At 47.3% G+C, this 13235-nt stretch overlaps 4 protein-coding genes across 4 annotated transcripts, besides 27 other annotated features; 2 read left to right on the top strand and 2 right to left on the bottom strand.

Annotated features, from left to right (window-relative positions):
• Positions 1–411: 411 nt before the first annotated feature.
• Positions 412–435: a microsatellite.
• Positions 432–465: a microsatellite.
• A 381-nt stretch (positions 466–846) lies between these two features.
• Positions 847–870: a microsatellite.
• Positions 871–1291: 421 nt separating this feature from the next.
• Positions 1292–1318: a microsatellite.
• A 187-nt stretch (positions 1319–1505) lies between these two features.
• Positions 1506–3943, bottom strand: PVX_090920 (hypothetical protein, conserved; the record flags this gene model as incomplete). Its single annotated transcript, XM_001615127.1, has 9 exons — positions 1506–1579; positions 1716–1766; positions 1951–2010; positions 2178–2254; positions 2364–2426; positions 2554–2623; positions 2809–2922; positions 3012–3344; positions 3532–3943. 9 exons carry the CDS (start codon positions 3941–3943, stop codon positions 1506–1508), a joined length of 1254 nt encoding a protein of 417 aa, XP_001615177.1.
• Positions 2059–2080: a microsatellite.
• Positions 2838–2946: a microsatellite.
• Positions 3331–3354: a microsatellite.
• Positions 3664–3693: a microsatellite.
• Positions 3878–3906: a microsatellite.
• Positions 3944–4575: 632 nt separating the features above from the next.
• Positions 4576–4610: a microsatellite.
• Positions 4611–5445: 835 nt separating this feature from the next.
• Positions 5446–6880, top strand: PVX_090915 (RNA polymerase Rpb7, N-terminal domain containing protein; the record flags this gene model as incomplete). The annotated part of the gene is made up of 6 exons (XM_001615126.1): positions 5446–5556; positions 5772–5955; positions 6140–6203; positions 6424–6527; positions 6648–6697; positions 6833–6880. 6 exons carry the CDS (start codon positions 5446–5448, stop codon positions 6878–6880), a joined length of 561 nt encoding a protein of 186 aa, XP_001615176.1.
• Positions 6142–6168: a microsatellite.
• A 262-nt stretch (positions 6881–7142) lies between the features above and the next one.
• Positions 7143–7167: a microsatellite.
• A 638-nt stretch (positions 7168–7805) lies between these two features.
• On the bottom strand, positions 7806–9698 carry PVX_090910 (hypothetical protein, conserved; the record flags this gene model as incomplete). The annotated part of the gene is made up of 1 exon (XM_001615125.1): positions 7806–9698. One exon carries the CDS (start codon positions 9696–9698, stop codon positions 7806–7808), a length of 1893 nt encoding a protein of 630 aa, XP_001615175.1.
• Positions 8300–8330: a microsatellite.
• Positions 9002–9143: a microsatellite.
• Positions 9231–9254: a microsatellite.
• Positions 9449–9534: a microsatellite.
• Positions 9699–10295: 597 nt separating the features above from the next.
• Positions 10296–10437: a microsatellite.
• Positions 10438–11011: 574 nt separating this feature from the next.
• Positions 11012–12862, top strand: PVX_090905 (WD domain, G-beta repeat domain containing protein; the record flags this gene model as incomplete). The annotated part of the gene is made up of 1 exon (XM_001615124.1): positions 11012–12862. One exon carries the CDS (start codon positions 11012–11014, stop codon positions 12860–12862), a length of 1851 nt encoding a protein of 616 aa, XP_001615174.1.
• Positions 11348–11397: a microsatellite.
• Positions 11429–11451: a microsatellite.
• Positions 11618–11655: a microsatellite.
• Positions 11969–11988: a microsatellite.
• Positions 11979–12005: a microsatellite.
• Positions 12146–12180: a microsatellite.
• Positions 12292–12312: a microsatellite.
• Positions 12544–12567: a microsatellite.
• Positions 12734–12783: a microsatellite.
• A 305-nt stretch (positions 12863–13167) lies between the features above and the next one.
• Positions 13168–13190: a microsatellite.
• Between the last annotated feature and the right edge of the window lie 45 nt (positions 13191–13235).

The raw sequence follows: 13235 nt of genomic DNA, 5'->3' as shown, positions 1-13235 counted from the left end.
AAAAAAAAAAAAAAAAAAAAAAAATATGAACAGTTCAGCAAAAAAAAGAACAACCCCGAGAAGCAACGCCGGGCTGCTCTTACCCCTTTTGCTAAGTTACCAACAGGAAAGGCGAGTTTTGCATTTTACTCAGAATTTTTAATCACAGAAAATTTTTATTTGACTCACAATTGCTTTATTTTAATTCTGGATGTGTTACTCTACTGGTTTGGTTTAAAAAAGTGGTCCTTTGGTTGAGGGGCTAACAAGTGGTGAAAAGATGGGGATGGGGACCCCAATCTCTTCATTGCACGTATGTCACCCGAAAAAAAAAAGTTCACCGCAAGGCGTCAGGACAATTGTCCCGTTAAAAGTAAAATCATTTTGGGAATATTCTTAAGAGTAAATCATATAACATGGTGTTAGGGAGTATTTCTTTAGCTTAATCGCGTCTGTTTCCTTTTCAAATTGGGAGCAACAGCTTTTTGCGACATGGAGTAGACGCATCGGTTGACTCATGTGTGCATGTGTGTGCTTACAACATATTGATTTTTTTTTTTTTTTTTTTTCTACATTTTTCATTTCGATCCGTTGAGACAGTTGGGAGTGCTTCACACACGCGGTGGTGCTATTCTTTGTAGAGGTTTCTATTTTGGGAGCAACTGTACTGGTGAATGTTAACCCTAAGGCATTTTCTTTCACGCGGTTAACGTGAAAGCGCAAAGGTTTGAAATGTCCCCCCGTTCGTGTAAATCCCCTCGATCTGGTCATAAATATTTTGCTTTCCCTTTTCGCCTTAAGTGGAGGTGCTAATTGGGAAGAAGAGGAGACAACACAGGGGGAGGGTCCTCAAATTGACTTTCCCCATTGCTGACCATCACGTAATTATCGCTCTACAAAACTGAAGGGGGCAGTTTCACCAAGCGCGCTGCTGCTTAGCTGCCTTTTTACGAAAATGCGTTATACGGGTGATAAATAAGAAAATTGAAAATAGCTTAATGGGGGTCCAAAAAAAAAAAAAAAAAAGCAGAGAGAAAAGGGGGGAAATGGCACGAACTGCCGCCCAAAGCGAACAACGCAGAGTAGCAAAAAAAAAAAAACTAAACACTGGTAAAAAAAAAAAAAAAAAAAAAAAGCTTAATGAGGGTTAACGTGGCAATTCAAAAAACGATGCCATGTTTTTATGGACATTAAACTATATGCACATAAATTAAGATAATATGTAGAGCTTAATTGGGAGGATAAATTTCACACACTTTTATTTTTAAACAAATGGAAACGTGTGATAGGGGTTTTGGGGGGGAATTAAAAAAAAACTGTAAAAAGAGGGTGCACGTTTGACCAGGTTGGGAAGGAATAGGGAAAAAAAAAGAGAAGGTTTGGAAAATCCCTTGTAGAGCAGCTGATAGGTGTACGTACAGGCATGAAGTTGGTGTCTGTTTTTTTTGTCCTATTTTTGTTTTTCCTTCTCCCTTTTTAATTTTCCCAGGAATGGGCGAGTGTGTTGGGCACCAATCCGCCCCCACTCACATGGTTTCTTTGACCGGCACGAGCCACAACAGGGGGGCGTATATTATCAAAGATATCAAATAAAAAAAGGCTGAAGGGAGGGGGAGAAATACGACAATGTTGCGATGAGGATTGCAGTGTGTGGGGGAACAATTTAGAAGGGGGAGCACACGAGCGCGTTCACACAGTAATGCGGCCTATTCGAAGGGGAGGGGAGGATCCCTTACTTGTTATTTTAAACGTGTTTCTGTATGACGACATGTCGGAGAGCCATCCGCCTGGGAGGAAGGGAAGTGAAAGAGGGGAAGTGGTGTAGAGGTGAAGTGGTGTAGAGGTGAAGTGGGGAAGCGGTGTATCGGTGTATCGGTGTATCGGTGTATCGGTGTATCGGTCGAAGTAACGAAAAAAAGCAACTAAAAGAAGCGCCGCATGCTCCGGTTAGCCCCCTCCTCGGGTTCCTACCAAAGTACGCGCTGATGGACCACACGACGTAGTACAAGCTTTGCACACCCATCCAGCGACCTGCGCGTTTGAAAAAAGGGGAAGCATGTTGTGTAGGCACGCATGCATGTTGGAGGTTATTACCCATGGGTAGTGTGTGCAAGTGGGTTGCGTTCCCCGCTACCTCAAACAATGAGCTTATTCTTCGCTCCTCTACATGCGGACTGCTTTCCCTCCCGAGTGAATACCTGTGTACCGATTAGTGTCGATGAAATCATACAGAATGCTTTTATCTATCGAGTTGGTGCAATTTTGAAAGACGCTCCTACGAATGGGGAAGTGAATAAAAAGGGGAAAACGTTTGTGAGTAGGAGGTTAGATTAGGCTTATTCGCGGAGCTGCCAAATGGTGAGCTTCGCTCAAGTGGTGGGTACCTAAAAACGTGGACCTTCAAAACGTCCTGGTAATTGTGTATGTAGAGAAGTGAACAGAGAAGCCTGCGCAGGGGGAAGCGGTACCACGTAGGGCACGAATGAGGAAATGTATTGGGCTGCACTCATATATGTGTGGAGTCCGTGCGGCAAAGGGGTGGCCTCCTCGTTGGTGCCACTTTTAAGCTATTACAAAAAGCCGATGGACGTGAAGAAGAGGGAAACCTGGGCCCGGCCCAGCGACTTGGACAGCTTTTGCGAAACTGCGGGGGGGGAAAAAAAAAAAAAAAAAAAAAAAAAATATACACATACATACATACATACATACATTTACATATACGATGTGTACCCATTTGTGCACATGTACGCCCGCGCTTTTGCAGACGAATGGCGTGCCCCCAGGAAGGCGCTTCCCCCCCGGGGGGTCCCTTTCCCTCTCAAATTTTACTGTAGGTGAAAAAGGTGAGGAGGACCGGAATGACGATGTTGAGGACGCACATGAGAATGGGCGACACTTTATATTCGGACTTGAGGAACAGGGAGAAGTACTTGAAGGTCATGCCTGCGGGGGGTGGGAAGTGAGCGGAATGGTTGGCGGCATGGTGAGTGGCAGGGTGAGCGTCCGGATGAGCGCCAGATGAGAAGACCTACCTGCCCCCGCTAGGGTAATAATGTGGGAAACGAAAACAATGTACGGTATATGACTCGTGGAGAGGCAAAAAACGCTCTTCTTATCGTTTTTTTTTGAGATCAGTTCGGTCTCCTCTGGGCTCTTAACCGGGTCGACAGCGTTGTTCTGCCATAGGAAGCTGATGAGCGTCTGCGGCAGGATGGTTAATATGGAAAACTGGAAAATAACAAAAATGTTTTTGATGTTCCACTTGTCATTATACACGTAAAACAGGATGAGACAAAAAAAAGGTCCCAGCATGGTGGCCACTGTGCTTATGAGTTTCTGGTAGGTGAAGATGATGCTCTTCTTGCCTGCGGGGTGCATACGCAAGCGCATGGAAGTGAGCGTGAGCGTATGGGTCATCGGTACGGGTGCGTAGGTAAGGCCGCATAGGTACGCCCGCATAGGTACGCCCGCATAGGTACGCCCGCAAAGGTACACCCGCATAGGTACGCCCGCACAGGCGCACCGCGAGCGCTGCTAATTTGGGTGACTCACCCCGGTCTATGCTCTCTATGAAGATCGATTCTGTAATCACGTGGGAGCACTCGTGCAGCATCTTCGTTACGGCGGTGACGAATATGATGAGGCCCAAGCTGTTGGTGCGTATGAACATGTAGTGAATGATGTTGACCAGCAGGTACGACACAGATATGGCCTGCAGCATTTTCTTCCTGTCTTTCTTATGCTTGTCGCAGTAGTACCCCACCAAGGGGGTAATGATCAAACATACTGAGGAGTTAATAATTGACAGCAAGCCGATGACTTTGTTTTTTTTAAACTTCATATAAATGTAGTGGTCGTGGAGGAAGGTGTTTCTCATGGAGTAGTTGATCCTGTCAAAGAACTGATGAATGAACATCAGAAGGATATTTATGTGCCATCTTCTTTTCCCTTTCCATTTTTTCATTTTTTCTTCATCATTTAGGGGAGCGGTGGTGGGGGTGCTGGGGCGTGGTGCAGTTGCTCGATAGGTGCAGGAGCTGCTTCTGACTGTGCGCTGCTTTGCTGGCGGTTTGCGCTGCTGTGCTGGACGTGTCAGCCAACGTGGCGGAGATGCTGAGCTTTGGTCCCTTCTCCCGAGGAAGCGGTTACATGCCAAAGGATTTGCACGGGGGATAACTTAGGAACACACGGTGGGGACGGTCATCACGTGTTTAGCTAGCGGTGCCGATTTGCAGGCGGAAGACGCGCACTTGGGTTAGCTGCACGGGGTGGTTGACTCGGCGCGCGTAAAGATGGACATGCTGTTCGGCTTAGGCGATCTGCGAGGGGGAGGGGCATCAGAAGGGCGGTTAGCACACACGGTGGGGTGCAAACAGGTGAGCCTCTAAATAGAGCAGCTAAATAGAGCAGCTAAATGGGGACACCCTGAGTGGACCCTTCCCCGTGTGCATCTTCACTCGCACGTGTAGTAGTGTTAAGAGAAGTGACAGATAGGCAAAATTTTTCCCGTGATGGCTACTCCCCGGTGTGGGCCCTCCACATAGGCAGGCATTATCCAAACGGGTAACTACTTACCATCTTCCTTCCACTTGAGAGGCATCTAACAGAGTAGGCAATTTCGCTCGTCAGTCATTTATAAGCGTGTAGGTATAATGTACACGGTAAGAAAAAAAAAAAAAGGATATACATATATGTGAAGCAGCTACGTGCACGTTTGCTCACGCATGATGTATGTACCCCCTCGTGAGAACCTCCTGGCGGTGAAGGTATAGGTGAGTGATGATGGAGGGGGGGAAGCAGAAAGTTTGAGGCTCAAAATGCGTGTGTTCTATATAAGTAAAAGGGGAAAAAAAAAAAAAAAATCCAATTGGGGATAGATAGCCAGCGGAGGGAAAAAAAAACGTACCAACTGTTTAAGCATTCGTGAAAGTTTCACGTGTTAATAATTTTGCCTCTGGGCGCCCGCGGACGGTGGGACTGAAGCGAAACAGTGTTATATGCAGGGAAGGGGCAGAAGAAGGGGCGTAAAAATGAAAAAAAAATGTCGGGGAATTAGCGAGGGGCACGTGGCGCAGGGGGAACGGGTGGGCGGAGATATCTTGCCGTTTTGAGATTCGCAAAGGATGTTCAGACGGATTGGGCATCACATAAAGAACACTTCTTTCTCAGCCCACCATTTTTAACCGCTCATTTTTTATACATCCCAGTGAGGTAACACCTGAGTGAAACGGTCATTTGGCGCGTTGGGGGAGAAGCAGCATAGCGTAAAAAATGGCGTTTTCTGCGTTGGTTTTTCTTGCCGCACGAGAGCAGCCTACTTCTTACCAGCAGCAGAGTGTACCTACCGTACGTGAGCATATGCATAGAGAGAGGTGTACGCTTTGATTACCCCTTGGTGAAAGCATGAGCCTAAGCAAGTAGGGAAGAAGAGGCCCCCCAGTTTTTCCTCATTTTTAAGCTTCAAGGATGTTCTCCCTGTTTCGCATAGAGGACGTGATAAAGATTGAGCCCCATTTTATGGAGGAGGAGTTAAAAAATGTGATTGAGTTTTTGATAAGGGCCAAGTACGTCGACAAGGTACGATTGGGAAGGCGGCGGTGAGGGAGCAGCAAAGGAGTGGAGTGTGTGGGGGAGGGGAAAAAAAAAAAAAAAAAGTGACACTTTTCTCCTCCTCGTTTAGCGGTCAGCCAAGCTATGCGGTACACTCTTCTAGCAAAGGGGTAAACCCGTTTCTATGTGTACCGTTTAAAGGAACCTAACCCCTGCGATATTTTTCTTTCCCCTTTTTTAAGGTGCTGCAAAATGTGGGTCTGTGCGTCGGCCTGTACGACATACTGGAGGTGAAGAACAGGGAGATTCTAAAGGGCACAGGGGAGATTCGATTCGACGTGATTTTCCGGCTGGTATATTTCCAGCCGTTTGAAAATGAAATTATTGAGGGCTTCGTAAAAAACTCGGACTCGAATGGGATTATAAGTAGGACACACGTCGGCAGAGCGAGGTGCCCGCGTAGAATGAGTTACATATTTTTATGTGCGCATGTGGTGTCCCGCGTGTGATGTATTATACCCCCCAGGGTAGGCAATGCAGCCATTTGGGGGGGATACACCAAATGGGGACACCACACCGCAAACATGGCACTCCCTCCTCCCGTTTGCAGTCAGCATAGGCTTCTTCGAGAACATCCGGGTGAACTGCGCGAATCTGAGGGAGCCCAAGGAGTTGTACGATGAGAGTTGCGAAAGCGACGAGAGGGATCAAAAAAAATGCCTTCTTTTTGATGCGGATAAAAATGCACGACTTGGGAGCGGCAGCAGTGGGGGTGACCCTCTGCGAATGGCTCTCTTTGAGTGACCCTCTTTGAATAACTCCCTGTGAATGACCACACTTATTTTTTTTATTTATTTTTTTTTTTTTTTTTTTCCCACTTTTGCGCCCCCCCAGTGATATGGAGAAGAAGGAGTGGTACTGGACCTTCGAGGGGATAAAATTTTTTTACACAAAGGATGAGTTGATCAGAGTGCGCGTGCTGGACACCTATTTTAGCGGTAGGAGGGGAGAAAAAAAGAAAAGAAAAGTGCACTTAACGTATGCGCATGTGCAGGTGCGTACTTACGTGAGCACGCAAATGCGGCTACACACCGCTAAATGGACGTTCCTTTATGCAGACCCCAACGAGATGCGGAAGGACGAGACGACGCCGTCGATGTCCATAACGGTAAGATAGGGCAGCCGAGTGGCGAAGCGGCTATGCGGTTTGTCCCCACATGGCGTTATCATTGGGGGATTTTTGCTCCCCCACCGCGAGCGGTATACCTCCTCCTCACCGCCCTTGTGTAATCCCCCTTTGAAGGGTACCGTGCAGCAGGACGGGCTAGGCCTGGTCAAATGGTGGAACTAGTGTGGCGTGGGAGGAAGCAGTCTGTGTGTTCTTTGCGGATGCCCGTTTGGAGGATTACCCATTTGATGCAACAAAAACGTGGCTCGGCTCATTAACCAAGCTGACGTAAAATGGAAGCCAATGTGCATGCAGAGCGAGGGACGAAGTTGAAGCCAATGTGCATGCAGAGCGAGGGACGAAGTTGAAGCCAATGCGAACACTGTGTGGGCAAGGCACCTTTGAAAATGCTGCCCTTTTTTCTCCTCAACATTTTAAGCAACCTGTTTGTGAAGGGGCCTCTGAGTGAGGAGAGCAGCTTTGGGGAACTCCCCTACCTGTGAGTTTGTCTCCCCCAGTGTGACCCCATTTGTTGGCTCCTTTTTTTACATTTTTTACCTTTTTTTTACCTTTTTTTTGTATGTGCTCCCTCATGATGGAAATTTCTGCGTACATTTTAGCAATAAATTTAACTTTTTTGAATTTTTCCAACCCGGTTTGAAGTCCATTTGGTCATTTAGTTCTCTTCCCAGGAGGAGTCGCTTCGAACGCGTGGCCAGACGACGTAAGGCGTTAGTGTGTGCACGGATGGCACCAGCTAGCGGTGCGTACCTACCAATTGGTGATCTCATATAACCGTCATAGTATCACCCCCATGTAGCGTAACACTTTTTAATCAATTTTGTGTGCATCGTAAAGTTCTTTCTCTAAAGTGACCATGCATGTTGGCACCTCCAAAGGATGTCCCATGGGAGCAACAAAAGGAGACTTACACCGTGTAGCGGCAATGTCATTACGATAGGGTGGAAAAAAGAAAAAAAAAAAAAAAAAAATATATATATATATATATATATGTATATATATATATATGCCCAACTGGAACGACCACATCATATGCGCGTATAAATTTTCCCTTTCCTCTCCTCGCAAAGGGGGCGTGGTACCCCCCTCAGCTTGAGTGGTCCACCTCGGACAACTCACTCTCGTCCGACTCGACTTTGCCAGGCTGGTACGTGTGAATAAACGAGTGTTTCGATTTCATCCCATTTCCAACGTAGAAGTTAAAAAACTGCCCATTTGAGTAAACAGTAAAGGCGCCATAAAAGGTAAAATTGTATATGACGATTACGTCGTAGTGGAGACTATGCGGTCCGTAGTAGTGACCAGGATTGAGGTGCTTCACCTTCCACGTGGGAGTAACTTGGTTTTCTTTTTGCGCATTAATGCCTCTTAAAATTTTTAAAGGGGGGTTTTGTTTAATAATTTGCCTCATTTGGGCGTTCCTTGCTCGTCCCCCATTTTTCGTGCGTCCATCTTTGGGGTAGCACACATGTCCATTGGGTAGGAAGTAATGTTTGCAGTGAACCCAGTTTTCCAAGCGTGAAAGGGCATTTGTATCGAATTGGAACTTTTTATTTTCAATTAGGCTATCTTCCCCAGCATTGTGGCTGTCCTTGTGATGGTCGAGACCTCCGTTCCGTTTGTCTCCGCCCCGCTCTTCCTCCTCCTCCTCCTCGCCATCCTCAGTGTATTCATTTTCATCGTTCGTTTCGCTAGAATGGTCGTCCTTTTCGTTAGACGCATTGGAGTAATCCTCTTCGTCTTCGTCTTGGTCTACACCCTCTTCACCCTCTTCACCGCTTTGGTCTTTGCCCCCCTTTTTCCGCTTCCCAGCCCCCCGTTTTTTTTCCGCCCCCCTGGTGATGTAGTACCGCCTAGGCGATATGTGCGTGTAGGAGGATATGAGCGAAATGAGCGCCCTAAGGTAGTGCTTTTCCTTTATGGCAATGTTGGGGAAGGCGGTTATTATTTTGTTCATATGCCCCGTTAGCATTTTATTGGTTCTACTAGCCATTTGGATGTACTCTGGCGTCGTCGGTTTTAGGAGAACCCATTCGTCCGTTCCGTTGACGGACGCCCAGTAGACGTGTCTGTTGACCCTCTTGTTGAAGGTGGCAAAGTCTTCCCTTGTGTATTTCAGCTGGTGGCTCTCCGTTGGTTTGTTTTTTCCCTTTGGGTTTGTGGATTTTCCGCTGGAGTTATTTCGGTTTTTCCGCCCTTCGTCATTGCTGTCCTCTTCGTCGTTTTCGTCCTCTTCGTCGTCCTCTTCCTCGTCTTCCTCCTCGCCTTCCTCTTCGTGCTTCCCCCCCTCTGTTGATGAGGACTCTTCGCTGCTGGAGGACTCCCCCCCATTGGAGTCCTCCGAAGGTGCTGCCTTTTTCCCTTTTCTCTGAAGCAGGAAGGTGGAGTCCCCCTTTAGAAGGCCTTCCAAAATGTAGTAGTCGTTTTTTACCCCTTTGAGTATTCCCCAGAAGTGCAGGGAAGCCAATTCATTTTTATATTTTTCGAGGACGTTTTTCACGGATTCGTTGATGAGCCAAACGGAATCACTCCCTATGTGGTATCCTGCCCAGTTAATTAATTTCGCTTGTTCGTAAAAATTTTTTAAAAATGGCAAATGAGACGGTTTTGGCTGCACTTTCTTCTGGAGTGAGAGTTTTATTTTGGCTAGCCAGTCCTTTTTATTTTTTATATAATCGTGGAGTATGTAGCTGTCCAGATTGGCGTCCCTCAAGTGGGGCTCTTTGGACGCTTTGGACCTTCCACGGTGGGAAGGAGAACCACACGCTGCGGAAGACGGAGCAGATACGGAGTCCCCCTTTTTACTTTCCTTTATATGACTAGAAATCATTTCGAAATGCTCATAACATTTTTCTGGCTTCTCCACGATAATAAAATTTATTACGTCACATATGTGGTTGTACACAGATTGGCCATTTTCGTTTCTGCTTTTCAGGTAGTCCTTGGCGTTGTTGAGTGAGAGCATCAGGTTGTTCTTCATCCTGTCCGTGGTGTGTGTGGAGTGCCGTGGGGGTCAATGCGGTGTAGCCTCTTCAGCCTTTCAGCCTTTCAGCCTCTCCGGGGAGTTGGGGAGAAGGGCCCCTCGGGTGACACGCCCCAGTATGCCAGACGAGCGTGTACCTCCAGGTGCGCGTTATCAATGGGAAGATGAAACGACCAAACGGGAAGTTAATTTGCCCCACATGCGTTTGTAGCGAAAATGCTCACTTCTGCTTGTCGCTATGGAGTGCTGCGTAGGGAAGTGCGACCCGCGGGGTCAAACGAATGGGTTTGATTTTTTCCTTAAAGGGGGAGACGTGTGGAAGTTGGACCGGAAGGACAAAAAGAACGTTACCCTTTTGGAGGCACTTCTAATTCTCATTTAGGGCAGCAATGTCACTACGGTGTGTTATAATGTTGGCGGGGGGGGAGGCACATTTGGGGGATTCCGTTTGCGGAAAAGCGAAGCATCACTTTGTGTGCATCGTGCCCGTATGGATCTGCGGGGGAGGGGGTAATGCGAAGGGCCTTTTTGATCCCGTTTAGGCGCAACGGAGAAGGGAGTCGACTCTGCAGTGTTTCAGTCGGACTGATGGATGAATCCCATTTGGTGTGTCCATCTTTCCCCAGATGTTGGAGTGCCATTTTGGGGTACGCTCCAAATTGGGGGGATAAAAAAAAAAAAAAAAAATGACGCCCCTAAGACAGCTAGCAAAGGGCATAAAGTGGCCTCATTTTTTCATCTTTTTTTTTTTTTTTTTTTTTTTTCTCCATTTCGAATATGTGCAAGGGGATACCCACCAACGGAGGGAACAATTTTTCAAATTTGTCCGCATCGCTTCGTTGTTGAGGGTGGGGGTTTGCAGATTGTGCGTTGGGCGAACTTGTAAAGAGGGGAAAAAAAAAAAAAAAAAAAAAAGACGTTACGAAGTTATCTCCACAGGGAGGTTATTTGTGCCGAAAAAGTGTGTCAGACGGATGCACGTGTGCATACGGATGGTCCGCATGAGATCCGCGTAAGATCCGCACAAACTCCGCATGATATCTGAATGGTTTAACTTCTTCCCTGTCACGCGAACGTATGCGTGCACTGGTGTGTCCCCTTTTTGAGGGCTTCTACGCATACTGATTTGTGTATTCCCCCGTTGCTGGGAGCCCATTTAGGAGGGGTGCGTACGTTTCTTCCCCCTACAGTGGGTGTGCCCCCAAAGTTGGTTGCCCTCGATCGAAGGGGCACTTGATTGGACACTCAATTGACCGTTCGATTGGACATTAGATTTTATCAGGGCAGACCATCCCGATGCGGCAGGCAAGATGGACTTCCGAAACTGCCTGTCGAGTGAGGACTACATGTTCGAAATAAAAAACAATGAGCAGCTGTTCGATGGGGGGAGAGCGGTGAGCAATATCAAGCCGATATGGAGCTTCAAAGGGCACGACAACTCCATTGAGGGGATCCACCTCGTGGGGGAGAAGGAGTTCGCAACGATTTCGCACGACTGTGTGGTTTCTGTGTGGTCTTTGGAGGGGGAAGAAGGGGGAGCAGCGAAGGGGTTGGAGGCGAAGGGGGTAGAGGCGAAAGGTGCGACAAACATGGTTGACGCAAACGGTGCAACGCACCCGGTGGGGGCAAACCGCGCGACGAACGTGAAGAACATTCAGCTGGGCAACCCCATACTGTGCTCCAGCTACCACGAGAAGAAGGGGTACCTCTGCGCAGGAATGACAAACAGGGATCACAACATTTGCATAATCGACATGGGCGAAAAGAAGGTTAAAGAAATTTTAGCTAGCCAGTGTAACTCCATTTTCTGCATGAACTATTTTGATGACAGCAAAATGACATATGGGAGCAAAGAAGGATCCATTTGTCTACTAGATTTTAATAAAAAAAAAAATATCTACAGGTATGAAGAGATAGGGGATTCTTTAAACTACTGCACTTGTAATGAGGAGCACAAGATGCACATTTTCAGCTCCTACAAGGGGAACATGCTATTCTTCGATTTTAGGCAACCATTGCCTATTCATAAAAATGGGGAGTTACACTCCAAGTACTCCATTAATACGGTCCTTTCAGATGGGAGCTTCTTATTCTCGGGGGCATCAGATTGTTTAGTAAAAAAATTTGATTTACGTTTTCTGGATGAGAGGAAGCCACTCGAAATATACGTCGGGCATACTTCCCCTGTTCGTTTTTTATCTTTCTCGAGGAGGTATGATAACCTCTTCTGCTCTTCATCAGATAATGGCAGCATCAAACTTTGGCAGACGGAAAAGCACGTGGATGGAATGAACAGGTCAGGCACGTCCATAGCGTGTCCTGTTTCTATCCCTGGTGAGAGCCCACCTTGTGCCTTTCTCCCTCCCCTTCCTGGAGACTTAACCACCAAAACGGCCACGGGAAGGAACAAAAATGGAGGGAAGAACTTCCTCCTTTTGAACAAAAAAACGGTTAGAAGTAATAGATCCACTTCTATCGTATCTGAGTGTAACTATAGAAAAACGCCTGACTTGTTAAGGCAAGAAAATAGCAATAGGAATTATGACAAAGGGGGGAAAATGGGAAAAGTTAGCACACTCGACGCGTATAGGAAAAGGACGTTAACTCCAAATGTGCAGAGCACCCACGATAAGAGAGTTCAAGTCATGTCTAGGAATGAGTTATTCAACACTATTAAAACGAAGGGAGTCAATAGTAGGAAGGAGATCCCTCCTAATCTAACGAGTAAAGCTCATTTGGGGAGCTCCGGGGAGGGACCCACTCAGGGAGAAATCAAAGGGGTGAGAACCTCCAGCAGGTTAAAACTACCACTAACATCACAGCATTGTGCGGCCACCTCTAAGCATAGTGCCAGTGGTAGGAACTTCAAGGGGAAAAGCAAAATTAGCATAAGCGTATCCAACGACTCCACCAAAGGGGGGGGCAGCCACTTAGGGTTGAAAGCAGAGCAGTTTGATCTGCCCTTCCTTCTTTTTAATGAAAGCGATTTGGCTAGCAGCCAGGCGAAGAAGATTAAGATAAGGCACTCCACGCTCTCCATGTTGAACCATAGGAGTCGCGTTTCCGCGATGGTGTGGGTGGGCGACTTGGTCCTGTCTGCCTCGTGGGACCAGACGGTGAAGTGTTGGGACCTCCGCGGGCCCGCCGCGGAGTGGCGGTAGGAAAGCGGCAGGGGAGTGGTACCGTGTTGGGGCGGCCGCAGCCCCCGTTGGAGCCCATCAACTTGCGGCGGCGCACGCACTATGTGCAGTGGTGTGGAAGCACCTGCGCACGGTTAAGCTCTCTTCTCAACCGCTGCTTCCCCGCTTCTTCCCACTTGACCGCCTTCCCCCTTCTTGGTATTTTCCGCACCCCCTTTTTCTCTCGCAGAACACAAATATGTTTTCTTAAATTTTTTTTTTTTTTAAAACGCAAAAATGTTCTTACGGGGTGGTAAAAAAAAAAAAAAAAGTGGAGAAATGGATTAGAGGATGTCAAGCTGTGGTGTCGCAAAAGGGCTGCGAAGTTTTCGCGAGGGGGAGGCAACGCATCAGG

The sequence above is a fragment of the Plasmodium vivax genome, chromosome 9, assembly GCF_000002415.2.
Source record: "Plasmodium vivax chromosome 9, whole genome shotgun sequence".
In the NCBI taxonomy this organism is placed as follows: Eukaryota; Apicomplexa; class Aconoidasida; order Haemosporida; family Plasmodiidae; genus Plasmodium; species Plasmodium vivax.
Note: the sequence above shows the minus strand (reverse complement) of the source record. Positions and strands in the feature narration are given on the sequence as shown.